Source organism: Lepidochelys kempii, chromosome 20 (genome assembly GCF_965140265.1).
Source record: "Lepidochelys kempii isolate rLepKem1 chromosome 20, rLepKem1.hap2, whole genome shotgun sequence".
NCBI lineage: Eukaryota > Metazoa > Chordata > Testudines > Cheloniidae > Lepidochelys > Lepidochelys kempii.
This window is the reverse complement of record NC_133275.1, coordinates 703,663-722,495: the sequence shown is the minus strand read 5'-3', so window position 1 is coordinate 722,495 and position 18,833 is coordinate 703,663. Positions and strand designations below refer to the sequence as shown.

Here is an 18,833-nt window from a genome sequence, read left to right as displayed (position 1 = left end):
AGCATCAAAAAACAGAGCCTGGGGTATCCAGATCTGTAATTCCCCCCACCCCTTCCCAGCAACATGGACAGCTAGCTTGGAAAATAGTCAAGGCTTCAAATCTGTGTCAGATCTTCATTTGTGATGTTGCAATTCCCTCATGAATGGCTGTGTGCACTGGGGTTTTGTTTTTTTAAACAATAAATACTAAGATAACATATTATTAAAGTCTAATAGCGCAAGTAGAATTTTTAAAAAGCAAAGTATTCCAACCCCCTGACTTGTTTTAGGAAAAGATACAGCTGTGACATGCCACAGAACATGAAGGCCCAAGTCACTCCCCTACATTTGGCAGCACTGTTTATGCAAATAGCAGCTGCAGGTAGTCGCAAGCATTAGCAACACCTACGTGCAAAAAGAAAGCTCTGCAGCTGAGCATGTCAACATTGTAAGTGCATCCCTGGGATCTTTTCTACACCAGCAGGCTCCTATTTCCCTCTGACCAAGTGCACTTTTCCAAACTCTGGGGCCAAGCTCAGTGGAGAAAGAATGATGCCTTACTACAAATTTTCTGTATACAATGGGGGATTCTAACTTTGTGAAAACAGAATCTAAACTTGAAGCAGTTTTAGTTTTGCTGTTCATACCCAGCTCCTACCTATTCGAGTACTGGCAAATACATCAGCTAGTGTCCCACTGGTCCCTTTGCCTTCTCCATGGGATAGTGTAGAAGATGCTGATGAAGACGTGGATGAGCCCTGAACAGATCGGTTGATCCAGGACTCAGCATTCTGTAAGCTCTGATGCAATGCAGCAGAAAGAGCAGCCTGGCGCCTTAGCGACCCCTCATCCTCGGACGCAGAAGACGTGTCTGTATGGAATCAAAACAGAGAATCTAGCCTCTTTGGAAAGCACATTGCGTTTAGCATGCTCCTTGGCAATGACCTACTATTGACAAAGGCTTCACATTCCCAACGTGGAGGATGCTCTTTAGAGACTTGGAGTCAACAAGGTTACATAGGCCAAAATGGAGATAAAATTTGTTAAAGCAGCAAACATCCCCAGTTTGAACCAATTTACTCCTGTAAAGAAAAACTTAAAGATAATCTAACACTAGTCAGACAGTTATACCTGTCATAGGGAGACCCATTAGTGCATTCCCTCACCCCTCATAATTGTACCATTCAAACTCTCTATTAAGCCGTCTGCTGTGTTGCTCAGCAGCAGTCATTCTGAAATGGAAACCCAAGTATCAGAGGATCAGCCTGTGTCATTGCTGAGCCTTTGGAAGGAGCAAGTTTGTTTGAAGTCATGGACAAATGTCCATAATGCAACAACTATTTTGCAGGGATACATGCAGACAGCAGCAACTTTATGCTCCCCAGCAAATAAAGCTATTCATGTGTGAATAGCATTCTCTTTGCTGTTGTACATATTTAAATAGTAACTTGAAAAAAATCATACAACAGGGGGTCTGCATCCTGCATGTGCAAGGAGACCATATTTCCTCTATTATGATCCCATGAACTAAGAATATAGATATCATAAGAGATCTTGCATTATTTATTCAGTGCCATAAATGTGCATGGTGCTACATATAAACCTAGTTTACACTTTGGCTTTAAATATTTTAGTGTTCTGAAATAATCCTGCTCCTTAGTAGTCTCTAAAGCCATAAGTCAGACTTATCTTGCAAGCCAAGGCAAGATACAGCCCCCATCTAGAGAAAGAGTCTGCAGTTAAGAGGCAAATGCTGCAAATCAATAGCAAGTTCTAATGTATTCATACAGCACCCAGGACTCACAATGGGCCCATGGTCGTGTACAAAAGTAAGGACAATTGAAATAAAGCAGGAAGCCATGCAGACAAGGGGAGCAGCCAGTCAACCAATGGGATGAGGAAAAAACCAGGGATGACTAACAAAAGAGAGGTCAAAAATGGCCAAAGTTGGAGTTGGTCTAACAGAAAGAACTGTTGTGAACTCCACAGATATGAGGCGGGGGGGAAGGAGATTCCACAGACTGAGTCCCTCAGTCAAAAGGATCCTGCTTGCCCTCCCAATCCAGATGGAATCTCAAAACCACAAGTGATAAACCAGGCCACCTCCATGGCCTTAAAGAGGTGTAGGGTAAATAGGGGCCAGATTATTAAGGGCTTTAGGGTACCTATCAGCAAGACCATGAACCCATTTGTTCACTGGCAACACCCACGGAGTGGTTAGCGCCAATTCCCCACTCTTATACCAAGGTGCAAGTGGGCAGCTGTTGGGTTTGTATTACATACTGCCCATTTAAAGATCACCACAAAATCAGGAGGTCAACGTCAAATTCAAAGAGACAAGAACAGGGACAAGATGAGGCAACAAGTCAGAATCTCAGCATGGGATTGTATAGGATATGTAATTGAGATCTTGATCCAAAGCTCATTGATGTCAAACCTGTCTCATTGGGCTTTGGACCCTACCCCGAACAGGGAACATGGTTCACTTTTGGGTCCACGCAGTGAGCACTACCAGAGGTGCCAACAGTTACCGAGCGTAACTCTCAGCAGATAATTGATAAAAGAATAAATCTCAGAATAAAACAGCTAGAGTATATAATCATCAAGTGTATAACTGTAGCTGCTCCTTTGGATCTCTCGTCTGTGTCCTGCCATATGGCAGGTGCGTCTTCCTATCCACAGGAAACGCTGCAATTGGAAATTCACCTGCCAAAAATAATACATTCAGTGTAATAAACCTAAAATATAACTCATTAAACAGTGGAGGCCTTTAGACCTGCTGAAGGAATACGTTTTTTCAAAAGAAATACATAGTTCAAGGCTCTACATTGAACAGTCTCCCTTGCAGCTGTAAATGGATTCCATAAAGCCATTTTAATTTGTTTTAACTTAATATGTATATGTCTGAAATTAAAATAACTTATTTGAGAAAGGCAGCAAAACTGGTTTTGGGTTATTGGGTTTTGTAGCCAATTTGTTTCATTATTTTTCCCCATGGGACCAATTATGCAATTAGGTATATCGTTTCAATTCAATTACCCAATTTGCCAGTCTTAAAAAAGAGTTTTTAATGAGTTAAAATTGGTTCTTAGGAGACCTGTCATCAGTGAGGAATTCAGTATCTCCCTTTGTTCGTGATACTACTAGACACTGCTAAGTAGGTATTTCAACAAGAGTAGAGTTCGCACTGAATACAAGACAAAGGTCACTATACCACAAAATACATATGAAATGCATTAGTATATATATTTACAGTGTAGGGAGTGTTTTGCTGCTTCGCCAGCTCCAGACTTTTTCCCAGATCAGGAAGAATGTTTTAAATATGCCCTGTGTATGTAAATATGCCTATGTGCTCTGACAGTGCAATATGTGAGATCTATAAGCATACTGTAACCCATTTATCAGTGATGTGCAGGGGAGCATTGGTCAGGGCCCAATCTAAAGCAAACAGTGACAGTCCACTGGTACAATCACATGCAAAAATTTCTGAACAGTGCAAAACCCAAACATTTGCCAAATACACAAGTGTTCATACAAGTTTCATGTTAAGTCAATTTGATCGTGGGGAATTCACTATCCTCCAAAAAGTTTAGAAGCAACCTCTGAATGTAAAAATCAAGCAGGAAGCATTTAAAGCCCAGAATGCTTTGCATCATCATCACTGGATTTGGTATTTGACATTTGCACCAGTGTCAAATACACATTTTCCAGCCATGTGATTCAATAGATTTCTTCCAGCCAGCACTTATAGCAAAGATTGGTGTTTAACTGAATAGAATTACTGCAAATACAAAACACTTCCTGTTTGTTTTCACCGTGCAAAAGTCACAAGTGATATGAAAATTATGCTTAAATAATTTGAGGCATTGGCAAAGTTAACTTAACATGCATCTTTTACAAGAGTACGTAACCTGTTCCGCTAAAAAGAAAACATTTAAACTCAAAATCAAACACAGCACTGTCCAAAACAAGTGCATGGGAGATACTTTCTTGCAAAAACTCCAAGCAGGTGCTTAAGCGCTGAATGCCATGAATTCTGTGACAGCCCAGTGACTTCTGTAAACTTAGAGAATGTTTGGTTTATCAGCCTCCGTGTCAAGCCTCTTAATGGTGAGCACTTAGAATCTTGTTGTTTTCTACACAAGAGATTAGTGTCCCTAGTACCGTATGGAAAATGTGTTGTCAGAAGTCTAAGTCACTGCTGATGCTATACAAAAAGATACAGGGAAAAATATTCCCTCATAATATTGTTTGAGACCCTCTACACCAGCTCAGACTGCCTTCCTTCCTGTGCACATAAGTATCGTCTTCCTGTTGACTTCTGCAGTTTTTTGAAAGGTTCTAGTTGATGTAACAGTTATCATTAAAGTTGGTGGCTTGCTAAATAAGGTCGTTGGTCTAGTGTCTATGTATGGAAGTATTCACCTAAATTTTTATGCTGCTAAACCCTTAAACGAGCAGTAGGAGACTGCACTGTCTCCATCTGCTTGTTGGGAGGAGGAACTCTTACACAAGCATCTGAACTAGCAGAGAAGACTGAAGTCTATTAACTTGCTGATGATGAAAGGTGATGGAGCCCTGCAGACTAATTTCTTCCAGCTAATCATACCACAGGTTCAGCATGGGCAGAGCTGAGAAGCTTCACCCACAAGCTGATAACACTGGTGTCTAAACCCCACTCTGTAGGGGCAAGAGAGAAGATCTATCCTCAGTCCTTGATACTTCTGCTTTGACTGCAGGGGGCCAGTTAGAGATAGCAGTGGTAGCTTTTGACAATATGGATATCTACACCTACCAGGAACTGGACTGAGTTCCTACTAATTTCATAAAGCCTATCAAAAAATCTGTCCATCTGTGCGAGTGAGTACACTGTTTCTTCTATTCCTCCCTCTCCAAAAGAGAAATGGGAAGGGGACCATTGAGCTCCTTAGACTCTCTCCTTTTCATTCTCTCCACTGGCCTGCAACATGGTGTCTTTCAGAAGAGCTAAACCCCAGAGTAGTTCAGTCAGAAGAGGTCACTGACTGTGCAGACACACGTCCCCCTTCCTTCCAGAGGCTGTGAACACGCTGCTTCTGCTTCACACCCAGCTACCATCAAGGCCTGTGAATCAGCGCCTGAGCTCTGGCCCACAAATACATATCCCTGCCATTGAGCACCAAGCATTGCCATCAGACCGGCTGGAGTTAGATGGTCACTCCTTTTCCCCCAGGTCATTCCACTCCTTTGGTCCATGCGTGGTGCAGGAGCATAGTGCAGTACTCGCTGCATATGCACAGATGCAGCCAGGTTCAAGGCAGAGAGGAAAGCCCGCTGAATTTTAACCCTTCCTGTGCATACTGCTGTTTTTGTCAGTGCGTTGATCCACATGAATGAGTAATATCTATGCACAAAGAACTCCTAAAAAGGGGAAACTGAGGTAATAACCTCATGACATTAGGGAATAATTTCAGGCCATAAAGAGAAACGAGATGGCAGTAATTCAAGTTGTCTAAAAGAATCTGAATATCCACATAATTAGGTCACAAACTGACAAAGAGCTTAGGAGCCTTCGACCAAGCTAAACACTTTAAATTCCCCTGCCGCACAAAGTACAATTTATGCATTTGACCAAAAATATTAAAAGGAAGGTTCGTTAACGGCTCTCAGCTGCCAGGCCTTGGTTAGGTTTTTGGGGGTTTAAAGATTGTTGAATTTCACAGGCATAGCAGCAGGAGCGTCACAGGTTTAATGAAGGGTAATACCTATCCAGAGGTTAACAGGCAAACTCCTTCAGATGAGATATCACAGAAAAGAGCAAGCCACACAGCATTTAAAAAAAGCAAACCGAGAAAGGGAGCATGTACAAAGTGACACCACCTTTGGAAAAAGATGCATCCACTCCCCAAATCTACTCTCACATGGAGGCTCTGAACACTCACTTTGTTAAGGAGTTGAAATTATATTCACTACAGGGTACCAAGTGTAAGATTATTTTGAAGTTACAGACTTTTACCCAGGGCCAATGGGCTCATTTTATACAAGAGCCTCTTGAATGTTATATAGGATCCTTCCCTTAAAATCTGATGCTGCAAAGAGGCAGCAGGCTTGTGTTTATTACTTTGGCTTGTCCTACTGGCTTTGCAGAGTGAAAATAATTATCAGTATTAAGGACAGATCCACAGGGCAGAGGTCAATGAAAGGCTTCCCCCAGTTAGATCAGGCCCTCAGCATCCATTCAATTGTAGGCCACCTGGTGCAACACCAGTTTCTTATTCTATGTTCTGTATAGTGATGAACACAGCTGGAATGTACCAAGTCAATAATAAACTTGGGATAATTCTTACATGATTATATAAATTGCAGTCTCAAAAGAGAGTTTTGTTTTTTTTAAATACTAACAGGTTTATTGCACTGGTGTAAAAATAAAAAATAGAATGAGCAGAGATTACATAGCAATGTGTGAAACTGTAGCACCCAGAGGTTACGGTATTGTTGCCATCAGCACAAATGGTCTGAGGTTGTGCAACTGTATTTACAATCCATCACCTCGTGCACAAAGCTGCTTGAAAAATGGAAAAAGGTTTATTCATTAATATTTGATGAAAACCTACCAGGACCTGCAACAAATTATGTGACTAGCTTTATTGCGGAGGCTCAGGATAGCCACTTCATGTGAGTAGGCAGGGAGTGAAGAGGCCCTGAGTATTCTGGGATCACAGAAAGTCTCTGAGTCCATGCCTCAAAAAGATGCATCATTGTAAATTACTAAGCTTCGGAAAACCAGTGGCTGCTTTTGAATGCTGCGTGTTACCCTTCGGAAAACACAAGCCCACGATGTTGTTTTAACTTCTTATGGATGAAGTATGAAATAGGGATCCAGGAAGCAAAAGAGAAATTCTCAGTCCAAGAAGGTGCCTCAGCTTCCACACCTGGAGCTTTAAAAGGCCTCAGAGGACGAATTATTTTCCCCTATTGTAAAGCACTGCTGAGATATCAGCTTTGCAAGGGAGGGTTACTGAACACACATTCCCTGAACATGCAAATCACCAGCCACTTAGATATGACAAGGGAACCTTGGAAATAATTTACCAGATAAAAGTGCAACATGGTATTTAACAATCTTTGCATAACTTCAGCCTCCTGGCTTGGAATCTGTTAGGAGATTTTTTTCAACCCCTCTCAGAACCACAACTGGCAAGAGTATTCCTAACCTGGGGGCGTGCAGGCATCAGCTGGCGATTGTACAAATGTGGACCGTCTTTTAGTTGGCATGGGCAGGGCCATCTTCTGTTCTTTATGCTTTGCCAGTGCTGCTTGAACTGCCTCTGTGTGAATATCTGCAAAATGGAAATTACCACCCTTAGTTTTGGAAAAGTAAAAACCTATTAGGAAGAATGAATGAATGAATGAATGTAAATAAATAAATAAGTTGTTTAAAAAGGAGTTATTCACATATATTATAGCCACCGTACCGCCCTGCCCTCGTGCCTTCTAGCCAAGACCTCACAGCACCTTCAAAAACAATGAATTAAGCTTTGCCACCCCACCTATGACATTTATTTTCCCTATCAGTAAAATTGAAAACAGTGGTTAAGTGATTTGCCAATCCAGAGTAAACAGGTGGAAGAGTCAGGAACTTGGGTTCCAAGTATCCTGCACTAACCATTAGACCCCTTTGTCTCTCTAGAAACTATTTTGTAGCACATGGCATTTCTGTAACCTTTTCCCCCCAACCTCCCATCCCAACCTGCTTGTCTGTCTTAAGCAACTGTTACCTCTTGTCTTTCAGACTACAAGCTTTGGTGCAGAGTGCTGTGTTTTTCTATATCATCTTAGTACAGCACTTGGCACAGTAGGTTACCAAACTGTTTGGCCACCAAGCAATACCATAACTGGTTAATAAATAATAAAAATGCACAGGTGCCAATGTTCCATAGAACTAATCAGCTTTGAAGTATTTTAAAAGATCTGACACATTTAGCCTTTAAAAAAAAAATCTGATGTAGTTTAATATTTTCCACTGTGCTATGTTAGAAAAATCCTACCAAAGGCAGCTGGAAACAAAACAGTCATTTAATTTTAAACATTAGAATACAATGGATCCTTTAACTTAACAAGCCTGCCCTGCTTTGAGCATTCAGTAGCAGCCTGCCCAAAGTTTTAACACAGAACTTCAGAAGAATTACTGCAGACATTCAATGGCACGGTCAGGGAACAAACCTATGGATTCAAGGGAACAGTCCACGCCCCAAACCAAACATAAGTTTAGGAATCAAATATTTTACCACAACACAAGAAGAAGAAATAAAACAAATAGAATTTGTTGCCCTCAGAGGAAAATAAAAGGGAAATTAGAGACACGTCAGTCAGAAGCTGTCAGAGCTGCACTTATTTTTTTAAAAAAGTCAGATGTTTATCTGCATTTATTTTTCTACAAATCACTCTAAATACAAAACAAAAGCCAGTGAAATACTGTTTTCACCCATCCTCTGATGGAGATCAGAGATTCTTCACTCTTTTGGGGGTACTTTTATGGGAATAATTTCAGAAAAGTAGCAGGGAAAATAATTTTGGAATCCTGGAGACATGTATGGTTCCAAAGTGACCTTGGGACTCCGGTGCCAGCTCTCTTGGCACACATCACTGGAGTGGTAATCAGAATTGTATTATGGGAGAGGAAAGCCTGCCGTGGGGGACACAGTGGATTTAGCTGTTGGCACCAGCCCGTAAGAACCCTAAATAAATCACAGCACAGTACTGCACGAGAAAAACTGCTGCTGGTGCTATTTTTTCACTTTTACCAGGGCTTTCCGTCCAAGAAGCTCAAAGCAGTTGACACAAGTGAATTAAGTTTCACAATCCCCCGAGGAGGGAAATATGTTCCCCTCACACAGATGGTGAAGTGACTTAGACCATGTCTACATGATGGGTGCCACAGAGGCATCACTACAGAGCTGCAGCGATGTTGTTTAGTCTTGCAGCACAGACGCAGACTACAGCAAGGGAAAGGGGTTTTCTGTTGCTGCAGGAACTCTTACCTCCCCATGTGATGGTAGCTAGGTCTACAGAAGCACTGTTCCATTGACCTAGCTGTGTCTACACTGGGGGTTAGATGGGCCCAGCTATGGTGCTCAAGGGTGTGCATTTTCCTGAGCAACAGGTCCAGCTTCAGACTGAGAGTGGGAACTTGCCTCCTGCTTCTACACACATCCCACCCCCAGTCGTCTCCCTCCTGAGCCGTGGAGAAAATCAGCAGGACAGGAGTCTGACTTTTCCAGCTCCTCGGAGGCGCTCGGAACATGTGAGCACAAAGGAGACCAGTTCTTAGGCACATCTTCCCAGGAGGCTGTCAGTCTGGGATTCCAGTGAACCTGCTGGTGAGCTGGAACCCCTCTAGCTGAAGAAGAGAAACTGGCTACTTTCGAGAGCTCCCTTTAGGAGGCGGCATTGGACATTTCAGTTAATTTAGTCTTTCTACAGCAGGGGTGGGCAAACTTTTTGTGCCGAGGGCCACATCTGGGTGGGGAAATTGTATGCAGGGCCGGGGCAGGGGATTGGGGTGCGGGAGGGGGTGCGGGGTGCAGGAACGGGCTCAGGGCAAGGGATTGGGGCAGAAGAGGGGTGCGGGGTGTATGAGGAGGCTCAGGGCAGGGGTTGGGGTGCGGGGTGCAGGCAGGGGGCTTAGGGCAGGGAGTTGGGGGGGTGCAGGCGTGGCAGCAGCATGCACCGGGGCCAGGAAGCGGCCGGCACCACGCTGCCCTTGCCACGCCTCCAGGTACCTCCCCCAAAGCTCCCATTGGCCATGGTTCCCCGTTCCCAGCCAGTGGGAGCTGCGGGGGGCGGTGCCTGGAGGCAAGGGCAACGCACAGAGCCCTCGGTCACCCCCGCCCGACCCGCAGGGACGTGGCGCCGGCCGCTTCTGGGAGTGGTGCAGGGCCTGCACCACCACAGGGGGCAATCCCGCGGGCCGGATCCAGCCCATGGGCCGCAGTTTGCCCACTCCTCTTCTATACTGTGCTTATCTGCCTCTTGTCGCTCGCTAAAATGGATTAGCGCCAAGTGAAGTTCTCCTCCACGAACCAGCTAAACTCCTCCCAGGAACCTAAGAGGCAAAGAGTCATTTACCCTCCCTGATCAGCATCCTTTGTTCCTTGATTTTCATTAGGAACCGCAGGCCCCTGAGCACCCTGGTTTCTAGACAAACTATGAGCAAGACAGGCCTTTCAGCAATTAGACCACTAACTGGCTGAACCACTCAGATCACGTGGCCTGTATTCTCCCACTGACAAAGGTCTTTGTTATATCCTTACCAGACCGATAGCGTTCATCTCTGGCTCCTCCAGATCGAGCTCGGTGATACTTGGATGAGGATGGTGCTGAAGTAGCTGCTGGAGCAGGTGTCTGATTTCTGGGTTCCTTTTGTAATGCTGGGTCAACCCCTGGAAAACAAATCCACAACTCTTTCAGAGATTAAAAAAAACAAAACCAAAGCAACCTGCTTTTGGACTAAAAATCTATTACCACCTGCTAAGTTATCCACCGGGAACAAACAGGTTTAGCACAGTGCGCTGCTGAAATTAAAGATTGCCTGCTGAAATGTTCAATAATCATGTTTAAGGTCTTTTCTAAATTGGGATTTAGCCACTGGTGCAAACCTCTAGTATAGGCCATGAGTTACGCTGGTGTAGGGTGATCTGTAACAGAGCAGTTTAGCCTGGTTCCAGCAGTACTATAACATTGTGCTTTTTAACAAATTATACATCTCTCTTGAGATTTAAACCTGCTTCTTAGGGGAAACAAAAAAACACAGTTCTCCACCAAGACAGATATCTAAAGAATGAATTTTGGAAAAGAATTATATACAAGATAGTCTGATCTATTGCAACCATTTTATTATCATCATAATTTTCATAACACTTAAAGAAAATGTTTTCAGTTATTAGTGAAGAAACTAGCTAAGAAGTCCTAATTACAGCATGTTATCTATAATTCATGGAATTCTCCAGCATAAGTCCTGCAATTTTACAAGAGAAAAAACTTTCCACTACAAGCAAATGTGTTACAAAAGAGCTTTAAACACAGCATTGTACCCTTCCTTTAGGAGGAAAAAAAACCTCTTTAAAAATAGCTGAACGCAGTCTGAGTGAAGAACAAGCGATCGAAGTAAGCTATTTTTATTGATAGGTCACATACAGTAAACAGGAAGGAAATTGATTCTTTCACAGAGACAGCTTGTCTTGTAGAGCTAAAAAAGAGCAAAACTGTTCGAATTAACATGAAGGACTTGAAAATATAGTTCAGTGTTTACAGAATGAAACTTGGGGAGAAATTCTGGTTCCACTGAAGTCAATGAGAGCTTTGCCATTGATTTTAACGAGGCTAGGATTTCACCCAGGGAATCAGGAATCCTGGGTTTTAGTCCTCCTCCTGCCATTGACCCACTGTGAGATCAGAGGCACGTCACCTCACCTCTGTGTGCCTCGGTTCCCCCATGTGTACAACGGGGATGATAAAGGATCATATGTAAGTGCAAGACAGCACATTTCAGAAGAAGTTCCTTATTTGACCCCTCTTGCCCAGAACTACCATCAGGGTAGATAATTTGCATGTCAAGCATATATTGCTCATGAACGTGCCAACATAATTACTCAAGACTGAACAGTCCATGAATGCAGTGCTGTAATTACAGTTTTCTTCTGTCGTTTTAGCTACTAATTAATAGTCAGAGAGGGTATCAGATCAATGTTGCATGAACAGAGGAGGATTTACAAGAATAGATCAAACTGCTTTAGCAAGTAAACAACATGATTCCAAAATTAGCTGAAATCCCAAAAGATAACATTTATTTGTAACATGGTAGTTCAGTCAGTGTCTGCAGAATTTGGATGTGAAAGTTTTGGGAAGAATCAAAGTTAAGGAGCAGCAAAAATTTTGGGGTCACTCATCCACAACTTCAATTTTTGTTACTAAACAGAATATAAGTTTTATACAAGTTAAAATAAGGACTCAGGTATAGCCTCCATCCAGGAATTTACATTAACCAGAAATAAAACACAGTTACCAAATGAGTACCATGACAGATCATACTTCAGTAATGCCTTTCATGTTAGGATTTTGAAGCAATTTACAAACAAAGCTGCAACTCCCTCCCCCACACACACACACCCCATGAGGTAGACAAGTTTTCAATGTACATCTGGGGAAAACGAGACCGAGAGAGGGTAAGCGACTGGTCCAATTTCACAAACTAGTTAGTGGCAGTGATGAAACTGACAAGGCAGCCAAGACACTTATTACCTGCCATTTTGCAGACCAGCACATCAGTGACAGTATATTTGTGTAACCCCTCACAGGCACTTCAATACCATGGTTAAAGATGTGGTATGAATCTAGAGCTTGTCTATACATCTAGTACCGGCAGAACTATATCGCTATAGTCATACCAGTATAACTCCTTGTGTGGACACTCATATTCCCAAATAAGAGGAGTGGCAGGAGGCTTAAATAAGTGCATGGGGCATCCTGAGCACCTCAAATGAAAGAGTTAACTAAAGGGGTAAGTCTTATTGTTACTTAGCTTTACACCCAGCAAGTGGTTAAGAGCATCAATAAACAATAAGCAGACTGGAAAGGGAGGAAGTATGGACTTGGGGTAAAGGTACAGGACTGGGAGCCAAGAGAGCTGGATTTAAATCTGGATTTGTGCAACTTCTGTACTTAACATGCTTCAAGTCTACCAATTTGCAAAAGGGGGTCAGAGCATTCAGCTGTATCTCAGGGATAACAAGGCTACTTTAATTAACATTTGTGTTTGTAAACTGATTGGGAGAGATTCTTGATTTAAAATGTTTAGATAATTTACAATTCAAAACAAGTAACAAAATAGCTGCAACAGCGGACTGTGTGTGTGAATATGAGCACTGTCACCATTTTGAAAACATAGCTGAATGTTACTTAACAGGGACAGTGACCCAAGTCTGTTACTCTCCAGCCCAGGCTGGTAGCCTTCAAAAGTTTTTACCATCTGATGAGTTTTCAGTGGTGTATAATGAACCTGGTGGTTTGCCTAGTTCTCAGTTCCCAGGTGGTACACACCAGACACTCCCAGCTAGTAATAATTGTCCCTATACAGCTTGTTTCATTAAGGGTGCCATCAAGACTGAACTCACCCCTCACAGCCCGAGAAGTGGACTCTCCATCTCAGGATGGAGATACACGAGCGAGGAAGCTTGCACCATTGCAGCTTGGGCTGAATCGCTTTGGAGGATTTTTAAACCCTTCTGCACCGTTACTTTGGTATCTTTCACAAAGCACCAACTGCAAAGGGTATGGATTTAAAAACGTTTAAACACTGAAAATACTGAAAACCCTAGACTGTCAGTGGGAGAATACTTACTGCAGAGAATTTAATCCATCGATTAGAACAAGTCACTAGATTATGCTGCAAACCTTATTAGCACCAAAGAAGCACATGTACCTGTGCATTACCAGCCTTTTCACAGTCCCCAGTCCTGAAACTGGATCCATGTGGTAGATTTTTACACTCCTGGGAAGCCCCATTGGGACTCTGCAGTCATAGAAGGATCTGTGATGTGGACCATTATAAATACAGACCCAGAGTCTTAAACTGTAAGCTCCTCAGGCACAGACTGTCTTTTTATGCTTTGTACAGTGACAAGCACATCATCTGGTCTTAAAGAAATTAATAAGCAATCTGAATGCCAATGACAGTCAAAGACATCTTCCTTGTGTACCCATCTGAACAAGCGCCTCTTGTCCAAGATACAAATTACATTAAATGACACACTGAAGAACTGCACTTTTGCTTAAAACTTATCCATGTTTGAGTCTTCATCATGTACAGGGAGATTTTATTCAGAGCCAATGAAGAGACAACTTCAATAACTAACAAAGGAGCTTAAAGTTTCCTCCTGTTCACTTGACAATTTATTTAGGACTGTAAGTAACCACTAGATGTCAGCAGCACAGTTAAACACCGTTCTTTAAAATGAACTATTGAATACACTTTAATTTCTTGCTTCCAAGATGCAAAAGCTTTGTTTATTCCACAGGACATCATAGTGTAGTCATGACCGTTCATTTACATAGGGATCAAATGTATCCCTAACTCACATGAAACCTCAAGATCTAGCTCTTTGTTTAAATATTGTTATAGAATAAGGTGTACGAGTATAAATTAATATAAAGCACATAAGCAGGATTCAGAGATCTGGGAAGAAGCACATATTTATAGTACATCATATACAGTTACATAGCTCTCTGACAAAGCAGCAGAAGTGAGCTAAGCTTGGCAGATGTTAGATGACTTTATTTAGCATTCCCTTCAGAATAATCCTGCTACAAGCTGCAGTTTCTGCTGGCAGGACCTGGATACACACAAGCACCATGATGGTTGTATTTTATATGGGTTTTATAGGATGCAGTTGATGTTTTAATTGCCATTTGATTCTAGCTGAACATGCTGCTCCCCCACTCCCTCCCTCTCAGTAAGGGGAAGGGACACTTTATAAAGTGATTTTACATAAAAGAGCCAATAAAAAAATTCATATGTGATCAGTAAGCCACAGCAGCCATGAGGGATACATACATTAGCAATAAAGCCAAAGACAGGATAGGATTCATTTGACAAAAGAACAAACTGAGGAGCAGAAAAGCAGGTTAGCCTGCTAGTCTGTGTAAGGAATTGAACAAAAGTGTTAATGTTTGACTGGCTATTCTTTAAAATGATGCAGTATTGTCCAGCTATAAACCTATAAAAACAGTGTGAAAAGCAAATGTCTGTATGAGGGGTCTGCAGGTCAGTTTGGGCACCATTTTCTGAATGCAGGGCGAGAGCCCTTTTTCAGTAGCAGACATGTTGCATCAGGTTCAGTCTGTTATTATTGCTCCTTCCCCTCCATACCCGGAAGACTAAGAACTCACTGGACATAACATTTTGGCCTTTCTGCAGGAGCCATCAATCAGAATAATCTCAAGTTATGCGCAGGGACAAAATTATTTGACCTAATGGGGAAAGCTAGCTGATCTACATCTGGGTGAGATTCTGATGCCATGCACGGGCTTAAAAAAAAAAAAAATCACATGTCCTGGATTAGAATTTTGGCTTTTCCTTTGTAACTCACTCCAATTTATCAGGGGAGCAAATAATTCCCCATTTATGGCAGCTGCAGTCAGATCTTATAAACAGGTGAAACTCCTTAAACCAATGTTGTAACCTGATGCACGTGTCTAATTTACGTGGTTAGACAAAGCACTGGTTAAATCACTGGTCTACTACGGAAGCTCCCACTTGGAACAGTGCAATGGTGGCAGATTTGAAGGAAAAGATTAGTTAAAACACCTATAGCACAGACCTGCTGATTGATTGGTGGCACATGACACAGGATGGAGAGAGAGAGCACTGTGGACTCAGACAGGAAATAAGTGACAAGTAGAAAAGCCGAATCTTATATAAAACTTTAAAAAAAAAAGCTAACCTGGGACTTGTAACAGAACAAACCATAGACAGAGGTGAGCCTATAACACACACACAGGGAATGGAGGGAGGGAAAATCATGCTTAGTAAAGCAAGAACATGAATAGTCTAAGACAGGGGTGGGAAAACTCTTTGGCCTGAGCGCAAAATCTGAGTATGGAAATTGTATGGCGGGCCATGAATGCTCACAAAATGGGGGTTGGGGTGCAGGAGGGGGTGAGGGCTCCAGCTAGGGGTGTGGGCTCTGGGGTAGGGCTAAAAGTGAGGAGATCACGGTACGAGAGGTGGCTCTGGGCTGGGGTAGGGGGTTGAGGTGCAGGGAGGGGGGTCTGGCTCGGGGTGCGGGCTATGGGGTGGCACTGGGGATGAGGGGTTGGGGGTGCAGGCAGGTGCTCCGGGCTGGGACCTGAGGGGCTCAGAGGGCAGGAGGGGGATCAGGGTACAGGAGGGGGTCAGGGATGCAGGCTCTGGGCGGCGCTTCCCTCAAGCAGCTCCCTGAAGCAGCGGCATGTCCCCCTCCAGCTCCTACACAGAGGGGCAGACAGGTGGCTCTGCGCGCCACCCTGTCCACAGGTGTCACCCCTGCAGTTCCCATTGGCCGCAGTTCCAGGCCAATGGGAGCTGCAGGGGTGGCACTTGCGGAGCCCCCTGGCTGTCCCTACGTGTAAGAGCTGGAGGGGGACATGCCGCTGCTTCTGGGAGCCACGCGGTGCCATATCATGTGCAGAGCGGGGCAAGCCCCCGACCCTGCTCCCCGGCTGTAGCACCAAAGCAGGGCAAGCCCTGTACCCTGCTCCCCGGCGGGAGCTCGAGGGCCAGATTAAAACGTCTGAGCAGCCGGATGCGGCCCCTGGGCCGTAGTTTGCCCACCCCTGGTCTAAGGAAAATTTTAGGGTAAAAAGTACAGAAACTTGTTGGACCAAATGATAATACACACCCATGGAATTATGAGTATTTGTGATCTGAGTTGGTCCTATAATGGTTAAGACAATTAGGACACTGACCACTTGAAATTTAGTCAATTTAAAGCATCTGCTAAAAGTAGTTTCAGCTTGTGGCAACAAGTTCTTACCCGTGCCAATTTCTGTAGAATAACAGTCACATTACCCTTTCAAAAAAACAAAAAGAGAAAGAAAAAAAAAGTGTTGTGTCCCCCCCCCCCCCCACACACACACACACACAGTCTTGTAACACAGACCCACACAAACAACTGAGCTCAGATTTATTTTTGCAATCTGTCAAACTTTTGATATCAAATCTGCCGAGGAATCACTGCACGGAATTAAAGGAGATAATGATCAGCACAAACAGAGGAAAGGGGATTAGGTCTGAAACACCATTTTAGTTGCATGTTTCAGGATATTTACATTTTTTGCTTAGGGCTATCAGTATGGGAGTCATTGCAAGGCTGGTCTACGCTGACAGGACAGTGACTAAGATGCTGTTTCAGGCAATTAACAGAAAGAAGCTAAAGCACTTTATTTTTATGGATTAAACTTTTTGTTCGTCATTAATTTAATACCGATGAATACATGTATTTATCCTGCGTGGGTGACCCTTCCTTATATACTCTTATAAATGAGGTATGGTTGTTGGTGGGGACACCGGCAATGGAGAGAAATCCCAGAGGCTCATGCCACGTTGATAATGCTGTGTAGTATCAGTTTAAATCTCATACTTCTATACCCATTACTTCTCCCATTCTACCCTACATGTCGAACACCCTACCTATCCCACCCTCCATTCATAACCCTCTGGGAAACTTACTGCTTTTTGTGTGCTTTATGGAAGAAGAGACCAGCAAAAGTTGTCACCACTATAGACATAAAAGGATACTAGGGGAGTACCGTCTTTGTGTCCCATTGCATCTCATATTGTTTGTGTATCTGGGGTATAAGCTCCTTGGGGGAGGAACTGTCTCTCCTTACATCTTGTGCACAGACCACATCTCCTGTGCTCATTATTAATAATATAGCCTCTAGCAGGATACTATGTCCCACCCTGGCAGTGGAAGGAGATTGATTCCTAACTGGTCTTTTCTGTGCCTATCTAGTGGCGATCCTTGTAATGGTAGGCAATGGAAAGCCAAGTTTATCTTTGGTAAAGAGGGAGGAAGGGGTGGGTATTTTAGCTCACTCAAGACTCCATTTCATATGTTTTCCGACCCCTCCAAACCAGTGTTCTATACTCATCATTACATTATTCTTCCCAGAGGCCTCAGGCTCTGAGATGCTGAAGGCCCTCTACACCCAACTCATGTAATTTCTTTCAGCACTGGGCACATAATAAGGGCTTTCCTCATTTGTTTGCTGTTTACCTACAGGTGGTTAGTGTCAGCTGCACCAAGGGTAATTTGACTATGTTCTTGTATACTTCAGAGAGTGAGAAAGCCAAGCCTTTGTGCAGAACAGTCAAAGATTATTTTCCCCCTGAAACAAAGTAGTCTGCATTTTAAAATACCTTCCAAATTGTAGAGAAATTCTTTTTTGCTTTCTGTTTTGCATTTTAGAGCTTTGATAAACTCTGCCTTGCTCCTAATCTAGCAAACACACAAACCAAAAATATACAAACCCTATAATCCACTGGCCATAAAACAACAGGATCTATGTTCATTGAACGTTATTCCTGCATGCCCAATCCTCCAGCAATTTTCACAAGGAATATTTTGGACTAGTTCATTAACTTTCAGATGTTTGTGTGATTCAAGGACTATCAGAAGGAATATTAACTGCATGCAAACCAATACGCACTCTGTTCTCTCTCACTAGATGTTGTAGAAACCTGGGATCAAGTCAGAGTCCTAAAGGAAAGCATGTGCACATTGTGCAAGGGGAAGGGAGAGAAGCCCAAAATAAAGAACAAAGATCAGCAGCGTTACAGCACAAGGATTATTTGGAAACATGAAGGCACCAAAAATTCTGGCAGATTCAGACATCTGTTTTGTTTGCAGAATTCCTTGTTCCCCAAAAAAACTGCCCATGAAAGATCTGCAAGCCTTTGATGCATGTTTAATGGAAGTCTTCATGACAATCCCCAATAATGTAGTTTCTTATTAACGTGAGGAGGGGGTAAGAACTCTCCCTGATGCAGACAAAGGTTCTGACAGTAAATCAGGGCTTGGTGAACATCATTTCCTTTATACATAAGGAGAGGATTCTTTTGTCCTATCCTTAGGAACTGATTACATAATGCATCATCTCCAATAGCAAGAAAACAGTGTTAGCTAACAGTGTGTCTGGTTGCAAGAGTTGCTAATTTTGGCAACAAGGTTTTCTTGCATTTGCACTCCCTGAGCCAAAGAGCTGTATATACTTTGCCAGGTTTGCAGCGATCTGAGGAGGACAGTAGCTCATTAAATTAAGCGAGGAAGCAAATA

The 18,833-nt window shown here is 43.0% G+C and overlaps 1 protein-coding gene across 8 annotated transcripts in view; it reads right to left on the bottom strand.

Moving 5' to 3' along the window:
* The window catches only part of DIP2B (disco interacting protein 2 homolog B), a 134,070-nt gene that overhangs the window by 51,917 nt on the left and 63,320 nt on the right, over window positions 1–18,833 (bottom strand). For 7 of the 8 annotated variants that reach the window (XM_073319096.1, XM_073319099.1, XM_073319098.1 and 4 more), the window contains 3 exons: window positions 10,272–10,400; window positions 7,173–7,298; window positions 638–850 (listed from right to left, as the gene is read on the bottom strand). In XM_073319096.1, the coding sequence (XP_073175197.1) occupies window positions 638–850; window positions 7,173–7,298; window positions 10,272–10,400 (468 nt within the window). The remainder of the gene's footprint in view (window positions 1–637; window positions 851–7,172; window positions 7,299–10,271; window positions 10,401–18,833) is intronic. The other variant, XM_073319102.1, reaches the window with a different exon arrangement.